The sequence below is a fragment of the Lipophrys pholis genome, assembly GCF_963383615.2.
Source record: "Lipophrys pholis genome assembly, chromosome: 20".
Classification (NCBI taxonomy): Eukaryota; Metazoa; Chordata; class Actinopteri; order Blenniiformes; family Blenniidae; genus Lipophrys; species Lipophrys pholis.
In genome coordinates this window covers 21,211,487-21,235,843 of record NC_137648.1, presented here as the reverse complement: position 1 = coordinate 21,235,843, position 24,357 = coordinate 21,211,487, and the positions used below count along the sequence as shown (strand labels likewise).

The window sequence follows — 24,357 nt, the reverse complement described above, 5'->3', positions numbered from 1 at the left end:
TATTTTAAATCTTTGGCAAAGCTGAACCCCAGGGGTGCAAACAGGGTGACGGCGCCTGTTTCCCTGTAGTTCATCAGTACTTAGTGTATTACTGGTACAATTAGCAGCAGAACAGTAATACTTCACAACTTTAAGAGGATTTTCAGAACAAAACAATCATGTCACACTCACTCCTTTGTCCTCTTGTTCACGCCCGATATAAAGTGTTAATCCCACAGTTTCCAGACACTTTGATTCTGATTCATGCTTCAACCTCGGGTTTCTGGTGCTGGTTCTGGTTCTATTTCTAGTTCTAGTTCTAGTTCTAGTTCTAGTTCTGGTTCTGGTTCTGGTTCTGGTTCTGATTCTAATTCTGGTTCTGGTTCTGGTTTTTTTTCTTTTTTTTTTTGGATGTGTTTTAGCGCATTGTGATAATCTCCCGGAGCTTTGTAAGTCAGCAGCGCTGAATCAGATTATCAGCTGGAACACGCTGAATTGGAAAACCTCCAGCCGGAGCATTTAGACGAAACGGCGTTTGGCCTGTTAACCTCCGCAGCTCAAACCATTTCTGATGCTCTCGCAGGAAATCTGTCACGGTGACGCCGGCGACAAAGAGGGTCACGTGTTCATAAAACATGTAGGATTAATCCTGGAGTTCCTCAATTCAGGACACACACACACACACACACACACACACACACACACACACTTACATAAGTGAAAGCTCAACATTTTCAATGTGTTTTTTTTGTGTCTGTTTAAACGGCGGTGCTCAGAGCCACTGCAAAGACAACTTTTAGAAAAGACCTCCGTCTCTGTGCGTGGAAGTGGAGGAAACGTTTCTGTCGTCATGGAGACGGTGACAACGTTGCTAGTTACTACTGCCGTAGTAACTAGTAGTTCTGCACATGCTCAGTAGAGCCAATCAGAACAAAGTTTCCTCCGTGGTGTCATGACTCCCAGTCCATATTCTCCTGGACTTGGGACTTTTATTTTGACAGTCACCATAATAACAATCCAACTTGGTAGTTTTATTTTGACAGTCACTGTAACAACAAACCAACTTGGTAGTTTTATTTTGACAGTCACCGTAATAACAATCCAACTTGGTACTTTTATTTTGACAGTCACTGTAATAACAATCCAACTTGGTAGTTTTATTTTGACAGTCACCGTAATAACAATCAAACTTGGTACTTTTATTTTGACACACACCATGATAGCAATCCAACTTGGTACTTTTATTTTGACAGACACCATGATAGCAATCCAACTTGGTACTTTTATTTTGACAATCACCATAATAGCAATCCAACTTGGTACTTTTATTTTGACAGTCACCGTAATAACAATCCAACTTGGTAGTTTTATTTTGACAATCACCATAATAGCAATCCAACTTGGTGGTCTGTCCACTAGAATGTTCTCCCAGTGTTATTGTTCAGAGCTCTGCTGTGTGTGTGTGTGTGTGTGTGTGTGTGTGTGTGTGTGTGTGTGTGTGTGTGTGTGTGTGTGTGTGTGTGTGTGTGGCTTCATTACCAAAACAAACAGTGTCAACTTGGCCCAACATGCTAGTTACATTTTTTTCAGCGTTCCTGCCGTTTCTGTGGAAACGGAGAAACTGCCTCCTGACATGTGATCCATCACTGACTTTGGCCTCTTTAAATCCAAGTTCAAAACCTACTTATTCACACTCAGTAGTATGGTGACATTTAATTTAATTTAATTTAATTTGATTTATTAATTATTTTGTTTTGTTTTAGTCTTTTGTCGACATGCAGCATGTTTTACTATTGTTGTCTTTTAATTCCTTTTCTTCTCATTTGACCGTCTGATTTTACTGGACAGCTCGTTGAGTTTTGAGAAAGGAAACATTTTTCTTTTCCACACGAGACGTCGTCACCTGGAACGCTGTTGTGTTAAACAGGGATTTAGAGGAATACACCCAAATACCAAATACTGTACTCCAGAGTGGGTGTACACAACATTATCATGCTTTCATGCAGGTCTGATCTCTGCACACACACACACACACACACACACACACACACACACACACACACACACACACACACACACACACACACACACACACACACACTGCTGAGAGAGTGGAGTACAATCGACTGAAGTTAAATCCTCTTTGTTGACATTTAATCCGACACTGTGGCGTTAGTGAGAGGGCACGCTGCAGTTATGTACAAACCACATCTGCCCCCCCCCCCCCCCCCCCCCCCCACCACACACACACACACACACACACACACACACACACACACACACACACACACACACACACACACACACACACACACACACACACACACACACACACTCCTTCTCTGACAGCTTGTTTAGAAGAAGAGTGAAACCAGAGCAGCTGGTTCAACCTTCACTCCACCGACAGTCTGAGATACTCGAGTATTTCGGCTGCCCATCGATACACCCACCCCCACCCCCACCCCCACCCCCACACCGGGCAGAAAGTTCCAGTTCGGTATTTTATCCCCAAAAACCATAAAGTTTAGCGCAAGCAGAGGCCGTAAAGCCTCTGTGATCGCAGAACAAGTGCGAACCTAGGCGACAGCGTTTACAAGTGAAAACGTCTGTTGTGTTCTGGGTGCCTGTTTACACAGCAGCGGCGCTCAGAGACACAAGTTTACGAAAACACCCCGACACCGTCTCCATGGAGATGAAAAAAAGAAAAGAAGGGGGAAGAAGAGGGAAAAAAGAAAAGAAAATCTGCAAAAAAAAAAAAGAAAAAGGACAAAAAATGAAAACCCAACTTTTCAAAAATGCTCTGAAATGGAAATGGCGAGAAGGCAAAAGAGAAGAAAAAAAGGAGGAAAAGGAAAACACAACTTTTCAGAAACAGTCCGACTCCGTTTCCTTGGAAACAGGGAAAATGAGGTACAAAAGAAGGGAAAAAAAGAGTAAAAAAAAACTAATAAAGAAGAAACAAGAGAATAGAAGGAAATTAAAAAAAGAAAAGAAAAAAAGGACATAAAAGAAAACACAACTTTTGGAAAATGCTCTGATTCCGTCTCCATGGAAACGTGGAAAAAAGAAAAGAAAGGGGAAAAAGAGAAAAAGACTAAATTTAAGAAAAATTGTAAAAGATAATAAATAATTCAACAACAAAAAAGACAAAAAAAAAGAAAACCCAATTTTTCATGCAATTTTAGTGAGAATTTTTGGGAAAAGTTGGTAAAATACATACATATATAAAAACCAATAAATAAAAAAATACATGCAGACGAGAACATAACCTTCTCAACAGACTTCAATGACGAAGGAAACAAACAACAACACCCCCTAGTGGCCCTACATGGAAACTACACCATTTTCAGCATTTCTGCTGTCTCCATGGAAACAGACATCATACTGAAAATGCTGCCGTGTAAATGTGAAACTTTGAATATTCTGTCACACATTCTCATGAAGTCCAGTTCAGCTGATCAATTCAATTCAATTCAACTTTATTTACAAAGCACCAAATACAACACAGTCATTGTAACAGAGAGAAACCCAACAAGTCTGACTGAAACCCGATTGGTTTGCTTTGAGAAACTTCCTACGTTGATAAATGAGACTAACTTGGACGTTTACTAAGTTGTTCCCAGGAGAGGCCTCTTCATCCACTCTTTACTTCTCCTTGCTGAGCCTACGCTCTCGCTGACATCTATACATTGTGTTCAGTACATGGTGGTGTTGTGGACCATCTGCAGGAGTATCTGGGCTTGAAGCAGCTCCAGGGCGGGAGCAGATAAAAAAAAAAAAAAGCTGTGTCACAGCTGTCAATGAGAGCAGATATGAATGACCGGCTTATGAATGAACATCCACCTTCGCATGGCGCCGGCCGAGCGGCGAACATGCGTCCACACGTGCTGCAGGATGTGGCCAGATGGTGTAATCCTTCACTTTTCTCTGTTTCATATTTTCCCCTCTAACACACACACACACACACACACACACACACACACACACACACCCCTCCACGTCGGGATTATGTTGTGGTCCAATCGGCTTTGGTTGCACTCTGCGGTGATGATGCAGGCTGGATGGCGGCTGAGGCAGGCGTGCGCTGGACGCATGTAGGTTTGTTCAAGTGAAGGTTTTCTCCGCTGTGGATCGGACCGGTAGAGCAGACCGCCGTCCAGGTGAGACCCGGCTTCACGGCGCCGACCCGACCTGTTGGACGTCCATGTTCCGGGGCGTGAGGATTACGGCGAGCAGTTAATAACTCTGGAAGAGCCGAGGGACCCGTGTGTTGGACGGCTGCAGGACGATTGGAAAAGGTTCTTTATGCGGTTTTGGTCGTACCGGTGAAGGACATGACGCCAAGAGAGATGGTTTCAGGTTCTCTGACGAGGCCGCCGGGGTCATGGTGGACATTAGAGACGCCAGCGGTTCACACGCCGGCGATTATAAGTGAAAACGCTAAACCATTCCTTGCATCTTGGTTTCCATGACAACGCCGCTTCGAGTCACTGAAAATGCAGCTTTTTGGGAAACGGCTCCCCGAGGGGGAACTTTTCGAAAACGCTCTGTTGCCGTATAGACAGGAGAAACAGAGCTACTGCACATATCCACCTCCGCCGTAGTAAATAGTTCTGCAATCCAACTTGGTCACGGCGTAGCGTACAGCAGATTGGGCTTTTATTTTTATTATTGTCACTGCTTCTGCCATTACCTATATATAACTATGATGTCACTATTTCAGACTATTATGTCACTATATCATATTTCTTAATCATTTTAATTTTTGTTGTTTCTTTCTTAACGAGGACCACAACGTAAATAAGTCTTTGACTATGACCTATGACTTTGTATGTGTCAGCCTCGGGTTTTATTTACATGTCAGCAAAGTGATTTAATATATATTTGCATGTTTAATTTAGTATGCACATGTAGAAAATCCAAATTAATTCATTCATTCATTCGGCCGTGCAAAGGTGAAACTTGAAACGTTGTCGCACAAACAGGGACTTAAATGTAGAGCAGTTAATAGAATAGAATAGAATTACTTAATGTATTCTATTCGACTAACTGCTTTACATTTAAGACAGTGTTTCGAATGAAAACATTTTTGCATTTTGGTGAAGTTCGGTGGACTTTTTGGATTAAAACTGAACGGAGGGGGAAAAGTGGAGCACCGCTGCGACTTCACAGGCACATTCACGATGACATTTCACCACCAAGGGTGGTGAAGAGGGTGGAGAACCTCCTGACGTTCTCTCCTGGCGTTTCCTCGCTCCTTGTTGTTTCCCTGCCGGAGCGGTCGGACTCCCCGGCCACTTACCGTCGTGTGTCGTCTAATTTCACGCCTGCTCAGTCGTTTCAGCAGATTAGCGAGCGCACTCAGCCCCGCGTAGAGGACGGCGTGCGAGCTGATGAAGCACAGATGCCGGTTTGATTGGGAGAGTGAATGAAAGTGTGTGCGAGTGTGGGGAGCCGGTGCATGCGTGATGGATCGGGAGGCACGGTGGGGTTTATGTACCTTTTGTCAAGTCCAGTCGTAAACCTTCCCGCTTTAGTTGCTCGCGCCGACATCAACAACCACCGTGACCTTGACCTCACCTGCAAAACGCTGCATGGATATTTAGAGGCTGTGCTTTCCTCATGTGTTAACCTGAACATGTTTTGAGGTGAAATGTTAATGGGAAACAGGTTGTCGAATTAAATCAAAAATATTTGTGTTCAATACAGAGATACTGTTAAACAAAGGAGAGCCTGCCAGTCTCCGCTCGGGTCAAAGAATACCAATATTTAGGAGGAAATAGGCAATATGGGAGCAAAGTCTGGTAATAGAAAGAGTTTGAGGTGGAGGTGCAGGTCCTTGTGAACACGACACACGAATGCACAATTCTAAATCCACATTGAAACACTTCACTATGTGCAAAAAGAAAAACAAACACTATGCAAATACATTTCTGGATATGTACAGTATGGACATACAGCTGTCACTGCACTGAATCCACTAACCCCCCCCCCTCCTGTCTGCCCCCTACAGGTCACTGCTTCCTGTGCATGGTGGACGTGGTGCCGGTGAAGAATGAAGATGGCGTTGTGATCATGTTCATCCTCAACTTCGATGTCATGACAGAGGAAACACTCCACAACCGGAGACAGGATCCGAACCACCGCCTGCCCACCTGGCTCGTCACAGGTAACGACCGGTAACTGTACTTACTGGTTACTGTTACTGCTGTTTCTGGTAACTGTAGGTACTGGTACTACAGGTAGTTACTGGTGTTAAAGGCAGTGACGGGCAGTCAGGGTAGGCATGGTAGGCAGTGCCTATCAAAGGCTGAATTGAAATGAATGAAATATTCATTGTGATTATTTGTTTTAATTATCACATAATTATCATGTATTTTTTAATTTCCGGTAGCTTACAGTACCTAAAGGTTTGAAAGTGTCAGCATTTTGTGCTTTTCATAGCCCAAATAACCCAACTTCGCCATCTCCTGGAATGGCAAAGAAGCTGCACTCACTCTCTCGTGCACTGTCTTACTGTGAAGGCCACACCCCCCCCCCCCCCCCCCCCTGAAGGCCACCCCCCCTCCTAAAGGCCACACCCCTCCTTAAAAGGCCACACCCCTTCTGAAGGCCACACCCCTCCTGAAGGCAACACTCTCTCCTGAAGGCAAACCCCCTCCTGGAGGCCACACCCCTCCTGAAGGCAACACCCTCTCCTGAAGGCAAACCCCCTCCTGAAGGCCACACCCCTCCTGAAGACCACACCCCCTCCCAAAGGCCACACCCCCTCATGGAGGTAAACCCCCTCCTGAAGGCCACAGCCTCTCCTAAAGGCCACACCCTCTCCTAAAGGCCACACCCTCCCCTGAAGGCACACCCTCTCTTGAAGGCCACACCCTCTCCTGAAGGCAAACGCCCTCCTGAAGGCCACACCCTCTTCTAAAGGCCACACCCTCTCCTGAAGGCCACACCCTCTCCTGAAGGCAAACCCCCTCCTGAAGGCCACACCCTCTTCTAAAGGCCACACCCTCTCCGAAAGGCCACACCCTCTCCTGAAGGCAAACCCCCTCCTGAAGGCCACACCCTCTTCTAAAGGCCACACCCTCTTCGGAAGGCCACACCCTCTCTTGAAGGTCACGCCCCCCCCTGATGGCAAACACCCTCCTGAAGGCCACACCCTCTTCTAAAGGCCACACCCTCTCTTGAAGGTCACGCCCCCTCCTGAAGGCAAACACCCCCCTGAAGGCCACACCCTCTCTTGAAGGCCACACCCCCTGATCTGCCTTTGCCAGTCATATCCAGTGTATGGATGTTTGTTCATGCGCAGTCAGTTCCCCAATATGAAAATCATTTAGGTAAAAATGCAGATTGCTACTCTGCCTTTGGCCGTAGCCATGCTATGCTAAATGCTATACGTATGTTCACAGTGCATTAGTGAATTGATACCACGCTGCTACGCTCTCTAGCTAGTTGGTAGGTTAACAGGCAGGATGGCAGCGCTCGAGACGATAAAGACATTTTCACTACTTTGTTTTGAGAAGAAATACTTTTAAAAGACAGGAGCCCAACACCTGAGCTACCAGACCTTCAGGAAAGAAAAGCTCAGAAAACTGTCCGTACTTTCATGTCAATCTGCGGAGCAGACGAGCCCCAGGAGTGGTTTCATCACCACAGACGCTCTGCCTTCAGAGTTGTTTTCATTTTCTCTGTCTGTGTTTCCAACAAGAACAGCGGATGCCATGTCATGAGATATACAGTGGGTACAGAAAGTATTCAGACCCCTTTAACTTTTTCACTCTTTGTTTCATTGCAGCCATTTGCTAAAATTCAAAAAAGTTCATTTTATTTCTCAGCCCCCCATCTTGACAGAAAAAACTGAACGTAGACATTTTTGCAAATGTATTAAAAAGAGAAACTGAAATATCACATGGTCATAAGTATTCAGACCTTTTGCTGTGACACTCATATTTAACTCACATGCTGTCCATTTCTTCTGATCCTCCTTGAGATGGTTCTACGCCTTCATTGGAGTCCAGCTGTGTTAAATTAAACTGATTGGACTTGATAAGGAAAGGCACACACCTGTCTACAGAAGACCTCACAGTTCACAGTGCATGTCAGAGCAAATAAGAATCATGAGGTCGAAGGAACTGCCCAAGGAGCTCAGAGACAGAATTGTGGCAAGGCACAGATCTGGCCAAGGTTACAAAAAAAATTTCTGCGGCACTCAAGGTTCCTAAGAGCACAGTGGCCTCCATAATCCTTAAATGGAAGAAGTTTGGGACGACCCGAACTCTTCCTGGACCTGGCCGTCCAGCCAAACTGAGCAATGGTGGGAGAAGAGCCTTGGTGAGAGAGGTGAAGAAGAACCCAAAGATCACCGTGGCTGAGCTCCAGGGATGCAGTAGTGAGATGGGAGGAAGTTCCACAAAGTAAACTATCACTGCAGCCCCCCACCAGTCGGGGCTTTATGTCTGAGCATCTCCTCAGTGCAAGACATATAAAAAGCCCGCAGAGTTTGCCAAAAAACACATGAAGGACTCCCAGACTATGAGAAATAAGATTCTCTGGTCTGATGAGACCAACATTTAACTTTTTGGCATTAATTCTAAGAGTATGTGTGGAGAAAACCAGGCACTGCTCATCACCTGCTCAATACAATCCCAACAGTAAAACATGGTAGTGGCAGCATCATGCTATGGGGGGGGTTCAGCTGCAGGGACGGGACAACTGGTTGTAATTGAAGGAAAGATGAATGTGGCCAAGTACAGGGATATCCTGGAAGAAAACCTCTTCCAGAGTCCTCAGGACCTCAGACTGGGCCGAAGGTTCACCTTCCAACAAGATAGTGACCCTAAGCACACAGCTAAATAACAAAGGAGTGGCTTCGGAACAACTCTGGGACTGTTCTTGACTGGCCCAGCCAGAGCCCTGACCTCAACCCCATTGAGCTTCTCTGGAGAGACCTGAAATGGCTCTCCACCAACGTTCACCATCCAACCTGACAGAGCTGGAGAAGATCTGCAAGGAGGAATGGCAGAGGATCCCCAAATCCAGGTGTTGCTTCAAGAAGACTCATGGCTGTACGAGCTCAAAGGGTGGTTCTACTCAATACTGAGCAAAGGCTCTGAATACTAATGACCATGTGATATTTCAGTTTTTCTTTTTTAATAAATTCGCAAAAATGTCTACATTTCAGTTTTTTCCTGTCAAGATGGGGTGCTGAGTGTACATTAATGAGAAATAAAATGTACTTTTTTGATTTTAGCAAATGGCTGCAATGAAACAAAGAGTGAAAAATATAAAGGGGTCTGAATACTTTCCGTACCCACTGCATCTTGTTGGGAGAGTCTGGAGACTATTGGCTCATGGTTTAAGCTTCTTCAATGGAGTTTTACCATCTTAATTTTGTTAGAGTAACACTTGCCAGCCGAAACATATCGTAGCATCACAGAGCTGATCGCTGCAGTGCATTGTGGGATTTGCGTTGGCGGTGTTATATTAGGCTTGTAAGTGTTGGTAATGATTGTGTTGTGTTGTGTTTATGTTGTTTAGTTCGTGGAGTTGGTCAGTTGATCTAGTTCAGTTTGAGATTTGGAAGTTGGCAACCAGAAGTGCAGAGGGTTTTGTGCGTCATGATGTTCCTGTTTGGTGTGTCAAATTAAAAGCCTCTGCTGGGTGGAATTGGTATGAAGGGAAAAGCACATTTTTATTTGTTAGTCCTACTTGGCGTTGACATTGAAGGACTCATCATGCCATACCCTGCCTAACCAACCCTGACGCTCACAGTATGTTACAGGTAACTATTTGCTGGTACTACAGGTAACTGTAGTTACTGGTACTTCAGGTAAATATGAACAGTCCCAGGCTGCTTGCAGATCAGTTCTTACTGGGAGGCTGATGCCCGTTATCAGGCCCGATAGGTTTTCTCAGGCAACCAATCAGATGCAGCGGTTCACCTGAACTCTGATTGGATCATAACTTCAAATCATCCTCCGACGATTTCAATCAGACTTTTCCAATCCGGTCTAAGAGGATCCGCGGTGGGTCAGAGCTGCCGGTCGGCTGGAGCAAAGCAGATTAATGGACAAAGTGTTTTAAAGCTTCGGTGACGATGCTCCTCCCGCCTCCGTCTTCATGGACCAGAAACTTCTCCGGAAACGTCACATTGTGATTTTGTGTCCATTGACAAGAAGTATTTCCATTATTCCTCGTTATTTCCTACCAGCCAAACCAGACCTAACGTGTGTTTGGTGTTTTGATTCGTATAAATCCTCCATGTTGGATAATTTATCATTTCCAATCAATTTTGGGGCACAAAATGTTCCTGCCGGAGAATTGGAGGAAGCTCAAGTAGGACACCGTGCTATTCACAATCTTGCGTGTTACTGTTGTTTTTGTTGTTGTTGTTTTTTTCACATTGCAGCTAAAACCCAAACTAATCATTATCATGTCCCAGATTCCTGTGGATTGTTTTTCAAGCTGATTCAGTTTCCACTCTCCGGATAATCCTTTACGTTGTGTCACTTTTCTGCCCTTGTTCTTGTTCCTGCAACATTAAAAATCCACAAAAGAACCAAGATACACTGAAAGATTCATCCCACAACCAAAGTAAAGAATCTCACACTTCAAATAGTGGCAACAGTCATCAGGTGGTTTAATAACGTGGTATTACTGGTGCTGTCAACCAATTTGAAAAAATACAAACACAAATTCAATCACACAATTCTCTGTAATAAATCAAATTTTTTTAGACTTAAGACTGAAGCTTGTAATGGATTAATGTAGAATCAACACACAGAAACTATCTTCAAATTCAGACTATTTTCATAACTTCTTTTTAGCTTTGAGTGAATGCTGTATAAATAAATAAATAAATAAATAAATAAATAAATAAATAAATAAATAAATAAATAAAATATTTTGCCAGTAAAACAGACACAAGGTGTACCTTATAAAGATGAAGAATAAAACTTGTATTTAGTAAAATTGGATTGAAAACCAAACTTCAAAAGGCTTCACATATAGTCTGCACTGGTCGTTACCTCATGGTTTTCTCGACTTATCCTATAATTCTCATTCGCCCTGGATTACAATTTCAACGTTTCATGTTTGTTTTAATAAAATGATTCATAGTTTAACTTTCCATTGAATTATTTCGATTCCGTTTTCTTTTCAGAAAAGTTTAGCTTTAACACAGCGATGTTTTGATCATGATATCTGTGGAAACAACGTAGTTTTCATGTTGTGCCACTAGTTGGTGCTGTTTGGTCTTTTCTGTAGTGAAACCACACGTGTTCAGAGAACAATCCAGTCTAAACAAAGCAATTTACAAAGCTTTAAAAATTTCTACATGTAGTAAATCCAGTTGTAAATGTTTCTAAAGAAGGTAAAAGGTATACAAGACAAACACCTTTCTATGACTGGATGTATATGATTGAGGATATGAATGAAAGAAGAGTGAAGTTATGAATGGATTCGTTTCTTTGCAGTGATAAAACAATGTCTTCCATCTTGTCTTGGACCCGTCAGGTCGTCCTCGAGGCTTCAAGCTGCGACTGCCCCTCCTGCGCTCCCTGTCTAACAGTAAAGTGTCTCTGGATGACGCCGAGGCCGGTCAGATCCCAGTAGCCACGCCCCTACCGACGCACCCGGACCACTGCAGCCACGAGTCTCTGGGCCTGGGGGAGTTCCTGCCGCTGCCCCCTCTAGCTCCGGATCAGGAGCAGCTCAGTGGGAGCAGGTTGTTATGTCGACTCAACGTCGCCACATCCTGAAATTAACTGATGCATGAAACGTCTCCACTTCATTACCTTCAGTGACAAAAGGTGTCGTCATCTCAGGCACCGTTTACAGGAAAACATTTCAAGTGCAAACATTATTTTTCTGTTTTTACGTTAAGAGGGCAAAGTTTTGAAAACGATGTCCTTTTTTTAATTACATTAAACTGTCGAAAAATTTATAAAGTTGCAGTTGTCATGTTGGGCCACAAGTTGGTGCTGCTGTTTGTTCTGTGTAATGAAACCACATACACATGCAGCAGAGAACAATGAGCTCTGATCATTAACTAGACGACCAAGTTTGATTTTTATTACGGTGACTGTCAAAATAAAAGTACCAAGTGGGATTGTTATTACGGTGACTATCAAAATAAAAATACCAAGTCCCAGGAGAATATGGACTGGGAGTCATGACACGATGGAGGAAACTTTGTTCTGATTGCCTCTACTGAGCATGTGCAGAACTACGAGTACTACGGCCGCCATCTACTCAGGATCAGTAATGGCAGTAACATGTTACTCTCATTTGACCACTTTTTTCAGTAACGAGTAATCATAACGTGTTACTGTTTCCAAACCAGTAATCAGAAGTTACTTCTCCAAGTCACTGTGCGTTACTATTGCAGTGTTACTATTGTAGCGTTACTATTGCAGCGTTACTATTGTAGCGTTACTATTGCAGCCTTACTATTGTAACCTTGCTATTGCAGCGTTACTATTGCAGCGTTACTATTGTAGCCTTGCTATTGTAGCCTTGCTATTGCAGCGTTACTATTGCAGCGTTACTATTGCAGCGTTACTATTGCAGCGTTACTATTGTAGCGTTACTATTGCAGCGTTACTATTGCAGCGTTACTATTGCAGCGTTACTATTGTAGCGTTACTATTGCAGCGTTACTATTGTAGCGTTACTATTGCAGCGTTACTATTGCAGCGTTACTATTGTAGCGTTACTATTGCAGCCTTACTATTGTAGCTTTGCTATTGCAGCGTTACTATTGTAGCGTTACTATTGCAGCCTTACTATTGTAGCCTTGCTATTGCAGCGTTACTATTGTAGCCTTACTATTGTAGCATTACTATTGTAGCCTTACTATTGCAGTGTTATTATTGTAGTCTTTCGATTGTGGCCTTACTATTGTGGCCTTACTATTGTGGCCTTACTATTGTAGCGCTGCTATTCACAACTAATCACAGGGCAGTTCGCTCTAACTGTACCTGTTCAAGTACCACAAAAGAATCAGAAACAACAGTAACTGAGTTACTTTTTAAAAGAGTAACTAGTAATCAGATTACATTTTCTGGGTAACTGTTACAGCACTGCTCAGGATGGAGCTTGAAAGTTTCAAGAAAGGGGCGATATTTGCCGACGCCGTCGTCTACGTGACGACGAAACTGGTGAACCAGGCCCCAACCATTGGGCCCATGAGCAACAGCCGCAGAGCGCCATCATGTGGCTGCCCACCAATGGGTCAAGTAGGCTTAGTTACTTTAGTTTAGTCTCCACAGTCATTTCCACAGTTCCACCTTTGGGGCTGTTTTCAAAAAGTTGTATTTTCAGTGGCTCAGGGCATCGATGGGTTTTATTTTCTAGAAATAATTTCCAGCCTCTCTGGGCTCCACCGTCCGACACAGCGCCCTCTCATGGCCTCGTCTCTTTCTGTTCCTGTTCCTCAGGTTAGCTCTGCAGAGTTGGCCTGAGGACTGTCGGGAAGACCAGCGCACCCTGCTTTGCACCAAGCCTCCTGCGCAACCTCACCCTCCTCACCCTCCTCACCCTCTTCACCTGCCACCCGCCCAAGGAGCCCACCTGGTCGGCCCCCTCGCCCAGTCCTCGCCCTGCGTAGCGCCCCACCACCGGCTGAGCCTCAACCCCGACGGCTCGGTGTCCAACTGCTCCCTGTCGCACAGCCGCTCGCGGGAGAGCTTCCACAGCATGCGTCGCGCCTCCTCCGTCGACGAGATCGAGGCCATGAGGCCCGACTGGGACCGCAAGAACCGGAGGGCGAGCGTCCGGCCGGCGAGCAGCAGCACCGGTGAGGGAGGGGAGGGGTACGAGCCCTGAGCGGAGCTGCTGCAGTTCATGCCTCACTGAGTGCTTTGCGTTCCAGGTGCGGTGAACAGTAAGTCCAACATGCTGAACTCCACGTCGGACTCGGACCTCATGCGGTACCGGACCATCTCCAAGATCCCTCAGATCACCCTGAACTTTGTGGATTTCAAACCCGACCCCCTCATCGCCCTGCCGTCTGGGGAGATGGACATCATAGCGCCCTGCAAGCTGATCGACCGCACGCACCACGTCACCGAGAAGGTCACACAGGTCGGTCACCGTGTGTGTGTATGTGTGTGTGTGTGTGTGTGTGTGTGTGTGTGTGTGTGTGTGTGTGTGTGTGTGTGTGTGTGTGTGTGTGTGTGTGTGTGGGGTGGACGCGTCCGGTGAATGGCTGCGATTGCGTTGCGTCTGTTTGTTGGACTGATTGGCTCGTGGAGTTCACAAGGTCACGTCTTTTGACGAGTTCTCCTCCTGGATGAGTCACTTCTTGTCTCGCGGTAGATCAGGCTCGTAACAGCAGCTGAAGTCAATACGGATCAGACTGATCGAGCTCCGATGAGACGCCGCCGGAAGGCGATGTGGCAGTATTCCAATTACCGGTAATGACGGGGTGGGGGGGTGGGGGTGGGGGCACGATGTGAAGCGGCACTTTAGTTTACCGAAAGTCTCTCACAAGCTCGTTTTCTAGAGCTGAAGCACTTGTCCTCTCTTCGGAGCTGACATCTTGTCACTTCATCTCCCTTATTAGTGTTTTAAAAAGCTCCGGCTGATCTGTGGGATCAGGACGATTCCGGCAGCTCCTCTGGATGCCAGCGGCGTTGAGCCTTTGACCTCGGCGGGGCAGACAGCAGTTCATGGACTTTTCCCAGACCTTCCCCAGCAGCGATGTCCAACCCGGGTTCTGGGTCCCAGAGGGGGAATCACAGTATCGATCCTTCAAAATGACCTAAACCGATGAGAAACCAAACCTGTATTTTGAAGGGTCCAGGGCCTGTCCCGGACTGGAAGCAGGCCCGTTTGGCTTCACTGGGATTTCTGTGGGTGAAAGGTTGGTAACCAGACGCAGACATTTCACTGGTTACCCGTTTACTTATGAGCCTGTGTGTCGGTGTGAAAGTGATAAACTGCTGTAGTGAATGGAGAGCGAGAGACAGAGAGATGAAATAGTGAAAAATGAAGAGTGAGAGAGGAAAGAAGCCCAGTGTCTCCCGGCAGCATAAACCTACAGCAGCTCCACTAGAAAACGGTCCAAGACGTCCTGGGACTGTGTCGGAAAGAAGGAAAAAGAAAAGAAAAGAAAAAAAAGGAATAAGAATAAGAAAAAAAAGAAAGGAAAAGGAAAATAAAAGAAGGAAAAAAGAAAACAATAAACCGATATAAGGTGGCACATCTGAAGCTAATGAATGAACTGACCTGACTGGATGAAGACTTTGGTCTAAACCACACGTGTCGAACTCCAGGCCTCGAGGGCCGCAGCCCTGCACGTTTTGCATGTCTCCCAGCTTCAACACAGCTGATTGCAATAAGCAGCTCGTTATCTGGCTTTGTGCTGAATGTGATGATGAACCATCAGGACATTCAGGGGAGGGAGACATTGAAAACGTGCAGGGCTGCGGCCCACGAGGATCTGAGTTTGACACCCCTGGTCTAAACAATGAGCCATGCGAAGGTCAAGGGTCACGAGGAAATGGAACGACGGTGAGTTCAGTAATGCTGGTTTCCTTTGTCGTCCACCTGCAGACTGTGGACATCTGTGAGACGGGAAATGTCCTTTGATCTCATGTGGAGCTGCTGGTTTAGTTGCCGCCTTTAGTCGCCGCCTCAGAATCTCCTTCACTGTTAAAAGAGAATTAAAAAACGCGTAAAATCTTTGCTTCCCAGCGGAGCTCTAACGAGGAAAACGGCAGCGCAGACACGTTTGCTTGTCATCGCGCCGCCATTCCCGTCGTTGTAATCAGAGCTAAAGCCGGGTCCGGGCCGGCGGGTTAATTAGGACGTTCCGTCTCAGATCACAGTGTCGTCGTGTTCAAGCTTCCACTAATTCTGATCTTGTTTCAGGTGAAAATGCAGCGTTTCAGTGTTTCAGAGAACTTTTGTGTTGACACAGCAACTTTCTTAAAAGGATGAAGTGAGCATGTCGGGCCACAAGTTGGCGCTGTTGTTTGTTTTTGTACTGAAAGCACACACACACACACACACACACACACACACACACACACACACACACACACACACACACACACACACACACACACACACACACACACACACACACACACACACACACACGTAGCAGAGGACAATGAGCTCTAAACATTAACACTGGGAGAACACCACCAAGTTGGATTGTTATTATGGTGACTGTCAAAATAAAAGTACCAAGTTGGACTGTTATTACGGTGACTGTCAAAATAAAAGTACCAAGTTTGATTGTTATTACGGTGACTGTCAAAATAAAACTACCAAGTTGGATTGTTATTACGGTGATTACGGAGAATATGGACTGGGAGTCATGACACCAGGGAGGAAACTTTGCTCTGATTGGCTCTACTGAGCAAGTGCAGAACTACTAGTTTGTACCAACATGGTGACCAGGACCAGCAGTAGTGTCTCCATCGTCCAGTCGGGACGGAGCTTTTCCACAGAATGTTGTTCTTGCTCGTTTATACTACACAGTTTCGCATTTTCCAAAAGTTGTGTTTTCAGTGGCTGAGAGCAGCGTTGTCGTGGTAACGGACCCAGAGAAGGAAAAACATTATTCTGGATTGGGAACTGATAAGAGTTTTACGATCCCGATTCCATTTACGATTCTGCTTAACGATTCGCTTCGGTTCGCCGTTAAAGTCCCAAAATCTAATGGGTCGGTCCTGATGATGACAAATCATCCCTGAAGATTTCATGCAATTCGGGTTAAAGTTGGTAAAATACATACTTACAAACCAATAAATAAATAAATGAATGAATGAATGAATGAATAAATACATGCAGATAAAAACATAACTTTCTCGGGTAACTTCGTTGGTGAAGGTAATTAAAGAAACTCCCCCTAAATGTGATTTCTGCTGATTTGATGTTTAGAGACTCTGGTGATTAGATCGGTACGGCTATTTTATTCTTACAGGAAATGAACTTCCAACATCCAACATTAGAAGAAATGTATTTATGACCCGCCGAGGCGTTCGGAGAGGATCCTCCTGTACATTCAGTTTCACTGGAAGCGTCTCGTCCTCGGCGTCCTCCACACACATCAGACACATATTCCAAAGTCGATGATGCAGCACATCATGATGAAATCTTTCTCCACGCAGTATATAAGGTGCAGCTGGCGGAGGTCGATAGCGTGACCCCCCCCCCCCCCTCCCCATGGCGTGTTTCATATATGTTCATGCGCCTTAAGCTCCTGCAGACGGAGGAAAATGAAGCAGCTGCGTCTCCCAGTGAGACGGGCTGCTATTTATAGAGCGATTAGGAAGAACAGTGAATTTGTGTCGTTTCATCAGCTTGTTCTACCTCGTTGTGTTTCCTGGGAGGGTTCCACATCCACACCCAGCCAGTCATGAATTCATGATAACGTCACGTCACCGTTCTCTCGGACCGTTACGAGGATCCCGATTCAGCAGACGTTCGTCTGCTTCCACCAGAAATGGAAGAAGAACCGGCTGGATTGTATTTTGAGAACTTCCCCCGCGCCCACCTGCAATAATGGCTCAGGCCTGCAGATGGCAGCACAGCCTCAGGTAGCTTTGTGACGGTCCTCAAACGAAGAAGTGCTTGATGAAAGCAGCTTTTAGGAAGAATAAGTTGGGTTTGCTTTGACTGAGCTGCTGGTTCATGGAACGTTCTGGAATAGAGGACTTTCTAATGTTCTTCATCACATTGTGAATGAGACAGATTCTTTGGTTCACACTCCGTCTCGGGGTGTTTGGTGTTCTGGTGGTTTCTTTACATTTTCAAAAAGTTGTATTACTACCCTTTTACATGGAGACAGAGTCAGAGGGTTTTTGAAAAGTTGCAATTTTTCCCTTTTCCATGAAATGGAGTTAAAGATGTTACACACAACCACCCCCAGCCCCATCGCCAACCCCAGCTCCACCGCCAAAACGAAGACGTGCAAAACGAAGGATTCTCTTAACCGACGCGTCAATAACACAAGATGTTTGTCCTCTGAGCTGGAATATAAAGATCTACTAAGAAAGAGCTTGTCAGTTTATATCGTGATGAAGGTTTGACTCTGTGGAACTGAGGGGAACTACTCTTAATTATCATGATTTATCAGTTGGGATTTTCTGCGTCGGCGCCGGGACTCTGTAACTCCAACTCGGTGTGATTCAGCGGTACAGGCACACGCACACATCGTCTAAAACCAGACTTTTTTATGGCGTTAAAGGTCTAAACTCTCTCACTTTTTACATTCTGTGTCCCGGCCTGTGGATGTCCCGGGGTCGCTGGTTACACACTGGCTTGTTTCTTTAAAGAGGGGAGTCTCCACTTTGTCTCTCTGAGATGTTCACCCTCTGATGTGAGCGGAAAGTCTGCAATATTTAGACCAGTTTGTGTGCTGAGAAAAAAAAACCTGACCATCATCTTTTCAATATGTGGTTTCATCATTCAGACAGAGGAGGAGGAGGCCCCCTGGTGGCTGCAGTGGTTATGACACCGTTTACTCTGCAACATTGAAGTGAAAATGGAAAACTTTAAGTTGCGTTTTGATTCTCCGTTTCCGCGACAAAGGTCACTGAAAACACAACTTTCTGAAAACAGCTCCCAACTTGGAACTTTTGAAAAAATGCTACAACTTCATTTTCGTAGAAACTTTTGAGAAAATGCTCCGAAACAGTGGTTCTGCACATGCTCAGTAGAGCCAATCAGAACATAGTTTCCTCCCTGGTGTCATGACTCCCCGTCCATATTCTACTGGGACTTGTACTTTTATTTTGACAGCCACCGTAATAACAATCCAACTTGGTAGTTTTATTTTGACAGCCACCGTAATAACAATCCAACTTGGTAGTTTTATTTTGACAGTCACTGTAACAACAATCCAACTGGGTGCTCTGTCCACTAGAATGTCTGTGTACTCCCAGTGTTAATGTTTTGAGCAGATGAGTGATGTAAGTTGAGTAGAATCACGTACAATAATCTTGGAGTTTCTGGTATTTGTCTCAATAGAATCTGAACATTTTATTCCCAAAAAATGTTATTTATCCAATTTAACCAACTACTTCTGGTACTGAACCCAATTCAAACAGGAGGAATCACCATTTTTCAGGGCTCGCTCACTGGCGATGCTACATGCTACATGCTACATGCTACATGCTAAACCTGATTAAAGTGACTGATCCTCTCATTCCCAGCAGCTCAGTCACTCGGTCTACTGTAGCATAACGCAGGGCGTGGAGAGGCGCTACGCTCTGCTATGCTACTGTAGACTGACGGAGGTGACGTAGCATCGACAAAGCATAAATGATGCTTTATGGCGCTTAAGTACTCATATCTGTATTCTGTATCAGCAAGTACTCGTGCAAAGTGGTATGGTTGCATCTCTACGAACCTGGATTTAATAGTCATTATTCTGGAGATTAAATTCAGATATTTAAACGTGTCAAAGTACTTGTCACATTTGTAAAAACATCACAAAACAAACTGGATTTGTTGTCATTTTAACTGTAGGGTTGGGGTGAAAGAAAGTACTGATTTGTGCCACTTTTTTAAATTTCCACACATTTCACAGCTATGCTCATAAGTCATGTTTGTGAGGCTTTATGTATTATCCAGTGATCCACCCCGTCCCTCCCCTCACATGGGCTTCAGTCCTCAGTTTGTTATATTTACTTCACCCACTGCGGGTCACAAGACGTATACACAAACCATGTATAATGCATCTTGCATAATTGACCTATATGGCTGTTTTTCTTGGCTCCCTCTGTGAGATCCTGCCGCGTTCTGCTGCCTTTAACAAGTTCTCGGCAGGTCGTGGTTCCAGCGATTGGGCACGTGGGAGTCGGTGGATTGTCGTCCGAATGGAAACCTCCGGTCCCGCGATGGTCACTCAAACTTTGTGGCGGCCGGTTTAATGTGACTCCTCAGTGAGGAGGCGGCAAAAAATAAAAAATAAAAAACTGATGGAGTCTCACTGTAAAACCTTAATTATGCATGAGGGACGAAAGCTGCCAACTTACGGCCGTGTTTTGTTTCGAGATTAAAAGTATCAGGGAGACGTCGATGGGAGTCGATTCCCCTGCATGTCACTGCTCGTCTGTTTCCAGAACACAAAGCCTCCTGCGGCCGCCGTTGCTCCATTAATTGAATTCCCCACCAGTCGAACTCTGTTGATTCGTATTTGCATAGTATCATGAGTATGCATGAGGCCTCTAAATAGTGCATGACGTGAATGATTCAAAAGCAGGTATTTTTAGCGCGCCACATGTGTTCCTGCCGGGAGAGTGAAGTGCCACCGGGCGCTAAAGTGACACTGCAGCTGTTTTTGGCGAAGTCCTACAGCAGGACCGTTAAATAGGACAGAAATTAGTGGGAAAGAAAAGTGTCATCGATCGTCCTGGAAGTCTCTCGGTGCCTGTTTTAGGAAAACACATCATCAGCCGGCGCTTTTTTTTTTAACGGGAGCAGCATCACCGCTTTACAATCATGAGTTGAATCAAACCATACCTTTCAGATAATTTGCAGTTGAAAAAAAATGATGATTTAAAAACTAATCATGAGGGAAACGTTCTACCTCCTTTGGTCATTTCTAGTAGTTTTTACAGTTCAAAACAAGGTGTTTGGATGAAGCATACAACAGAAAACTAATTTAAAGCAAAAGTAATGGATAAAACCTTTAAATGTAAATAAATAAATAAATTAATTAATTAATAATAATAATAATATTAATAAGACTAAGACTAAGACTAAGACTAAAACTAAGACCAAGAATAAAAACATAACTCTATGTACTTACACACACATACACCAAAAAATACTAACAATACAAATGTGAAAAATAAATGGCAAAAAAGGAGGTGGGGGGGGTCCCCATCAACCAGGAGGTAAAGTTTGGAGAGTATCTAGTATTCACTGAGTCTCTGATCTTCTCTAGTTTTACAAAAAGTCACTGTGTCATTGAACAAATAGTTTTTTATCAACATTACCACAGTTCGACGCCTCGATCTGACCAGAAGGAGGGTTTTGATTTGTCCGGACGGAATCCGCTGATGTTTGTGATCTACAACGAGGACAGACGTTCTTCTTCCAGTGGAATGTTTGACTGAAGATTCGTTGATTCAAGTATGTCAAAGTTTAGATGGGCTGAGGAGCAGGGTACGGTCGGGACGGTTTCTGGTCCGTTGATCAAACTGGTTCAGACCGTGGGAGGAAACCCGATGGTCCTGAAAGACAACATGCAAACTTCATTACAGACAGTTAATGCTTGACAGAATCAATTTAATTGAATTCAAATGTATTTCTATAGTACCAAGCCTCTGACTCAAAGGTATTAGTAAATCCTACTAAATTAAAGACATCCCAACCCTCCTGTGATTTTAACCCATCAATCGTAAGTACGGGGCCAATATTGATCTTTTAGAACGAGGGTTGATGTTTGTGGTCCATTTGTTTGATTCTGCCATCGACTCCCTGTCCTGACGGCTCCTCGCGTGATGATCAATGCAGCTGGTTTCATTTAAGTTGGATGAAATGTGGGACTCTTTGATGTTTGATGGAAACTGAAATCAAAAGGAAGATCTGACGGTTGTAACACCAGAAACAGCAGTCGGGTCTTTGATGTGCTGTATTGACCACGAAAACTTTTGGAAAAAGTACAAGTACAGCATCATGGTATATACGGTGACACATTTAACCCTGCTCCGTTCAGGCCACATTAGAGCGCCATCGATTGGGCTATTTGTAACGCTCTATAAAGCCTCGGTTGGTTTTTAAGTAAATTCTGCAGTGACGGTGACACTTTACCAGAAGTTGATTTGAACACTGGAACTTAAACACGTTCCTCAAAACTCGACAGCCCCTGAAGGGCGACGTGAAGTTAGATTTCTCTGGGCGGTTCATTAGTTTGTCACTTAGTGCGGTTTAACGATCCTCTCGTCGCTTTGTGGTTATCTCTTTACACATCTGAAGGGTCGAACACTTTTTTAAGTGTTTCTGGAAAATGTGAGCTCCAAGCAGGGATTACGGTGAAGTGGACTTGTGATCGTGGTCAGCGGGTTCGATTCCCACCGTGGACCTCCATGCGGCCGCTCGCCACATCCTAGAAACAGGAAGGGTCAATGTGGGAATAAGAAATATCTTCAATCAATCCAGCTTTATTTATAAAGTACATTTAGCACCCCTGAGTGCACCAAAGTGCAGTAAAACGAATAAATAGCATGTAATAGTGCACAGTTCACACTGAGCAGGGAGCGTCTCCATGGCAACAGGCACTGATCTCCTTTTGATCGCCTCTCTGATGCACTTTATATGGACAAATCTTTCACAGTGCTTTAGGATTTATTGGGAAACGGTTTTGCCGTAAACGTCCCAAAATCTAATAGATTGGTCCTTAGATGATGACGAATCATCCCTGAAGATTTCAGGTTAATTCGGGTGCGTAGCTTCTGCAAAAAAGTAAAAAAAAACATTTACAAATAAATAAATAGAAGAAAACGAAAACATAACCTTCCCGGCCATCTTTCATTGGTCGCCCCACTTTACAAAAAAGATAAAAAGTCAATCAGCTGACCTGACGGAACGAGTCGGCCTGAATCGGTTCTTCTTCAGCTTCGTCTCATGATGCTCCACCTGGACGTCTCCAGTTTTCATACGTCCTCAACACCAGTTCATGTTTGGTTGTTTGTTTGGGTCTGAGGCTCGTTTGTTTGTGCGGCTCCGGCTCTAAATATAAGTGTAGTTCACGAGTTGGTCTCTGTAGTGAACCAGTTTACCAGCTCTGGAGGAAACCAAGTTTTAATGAGAGCTGAAGTTCACACGTCAGCAGTTGTAGGTTTAAATGATTCTTTTTAGTTTGGTTCATTCTGAGGAATAAAACTATTTTAGGAAGATGGAAGCGACTAATGGTGTGTGTGTGTGTGTGTGTGTGTGTGTGTGTGTGTGTGTGTGTGTGTGTGTGTGTGTGTGTGTGTGTGTGTGTGTGTGTGTGTGTGTGTGTGTGTGTGTGTGTGTGTGTGTGTGTGTGTGTGTGTGTGTGTGTGTGTGTGTGTGTGTGTGTGTGTGTGCAGTGTGTGTGAATCCATCCAGCTCTAGTTCACACTCCAGCAGGAAATCTCTTCAGTCTGTTTCCAGTCTGATTGAATGCCTTTTACTTCTGCTGGCAGGATATCGTCTCTCTCTCTCTCTCTCTCTCTCTCTCTCTCTCTCTCTCTCTCTCTCTCTCTCTCTATCTCTCTCTCATACACACACACACACACACTCGATGGCAGGTGACATCATGAGTGTGAAAGGCGGTTCATGGACGGAGAGAAATGGTAGAAGGGAGTTGGAGGTGTTGAAGGACAGGAGGAGGGACACAACTGATCTGGCAGAAGATGAAGGGAAGAAGGGAGGAACAGACGAGGGGAGGAAACGACCGAGGAACAGAAAGAGCGCCACAGAGTGGTGAAAGCTCAAAGAGCAGCAGATGAAGGACGAGAGGATGATCGGAGGCCGGCGGGCTGCTCACACCTTCCTCCACCCTTCACCTCTTCCGGTTTCTCCACCAATCCTCCTCTCTCTCATCCTTCAACGTGTCGCATCACTTCCACTCCCCCTGGTGTCCCAGCTGCTCCGTCTCTCCATTTACTGTTTTTCTTCCTCCTCAACCCCTCAGTCTATAATTCTGATGCCTGTTTCTGACAGAGCAGATTACTATCATGCCTCACAGCAAGAAGGTTGTGGGTTCAAATCCAACTCAGGGCCTTTCTGTGTATGAATTTAGCATGTTCTCCCTGTGTGTGCATGGGTTTCCTCCGGGTACCCCCCCCCCCCCCCCCCCCCCCCCCCCCCCCCCAGCTCCCTCTGAGCGCTGCCCTGTGCGGCTGCTCCCGACTGGTCAATCGGTATGAATTTCCCCTCGGGGATTAATACAGTTATTAAAAAACAAATAAATAACTAGTCCTGCACCGTTGGAATCACAGACACAGAAAAAAGCATCGAAACATGTGGAACATTGGGGAACGGGTTGGTACCACTTTTATTCATGATTCGGCTAACAGTTTAAAAAATAAAATAAAATAAAACACTGGAAAAAAAAAAAGAAAAGAAAAGTCCCATACAAAGCAGACGGGAGAAGCACACAACATTTCCTCTGGCATTTTCTAGTGTTTACCTTCCTCCCTCCTCCTCTTCCTCACTCCTCCTCTGCTCTGACCCACTTCCTCAGCCCAGGCCCCATTCATCACAGTGCCCCCCCCCCAACATCATCATCATCATCATCAGGTAATTGAATCAGAGCAGGACTCAAGGTCTGGACAATAAGCAGCCATTGATTGGTCCGTCATTTACCCTGCTTACGTTATGACCCACTTCCTCCGTTGACTCGGTTGGTTTATAGCGTCTGAAAATGGAGATTTATCTGTG

General features: G+C 44.9%; 1 protein-coding gene across 1 annotated transcript in view; it reads left to right on the top strand.

Moving 5' to 3' along the window:
- Positions 1 to 24,357, top strand: part of kcnh2b (potassium voltage-gated channel, subfamily H (eag-related), member 2b) — a gene marked incomplete at its 5' end in the record, with an annotated part of 267,583 nt that overhangs the window by 133,513 nt on the left and 109,713 nt on the right. Inside the window, 4 exons of the mRNA XM_080489191.1 lie at positions 5,993 to 6,148; positions 11,494 to 11,704; positions 13,419 to 13,777; positions 13,853 to 14,064. Coding sequence (XP_080345317.1) covers positions 5,993 to 6,148; positions 11,494 to 11,704; positions 13,419 to 13,777; positions 13,853 to 14,064 — 938 coding nt within the window. The remainder of the gene's footprint in view (positions 1 to 5,992; positions 6,149 to 11,493; positions 11,705 to 13,418; positions 13,778 to 13,852; positions 14,065 to 24,357) is intronic.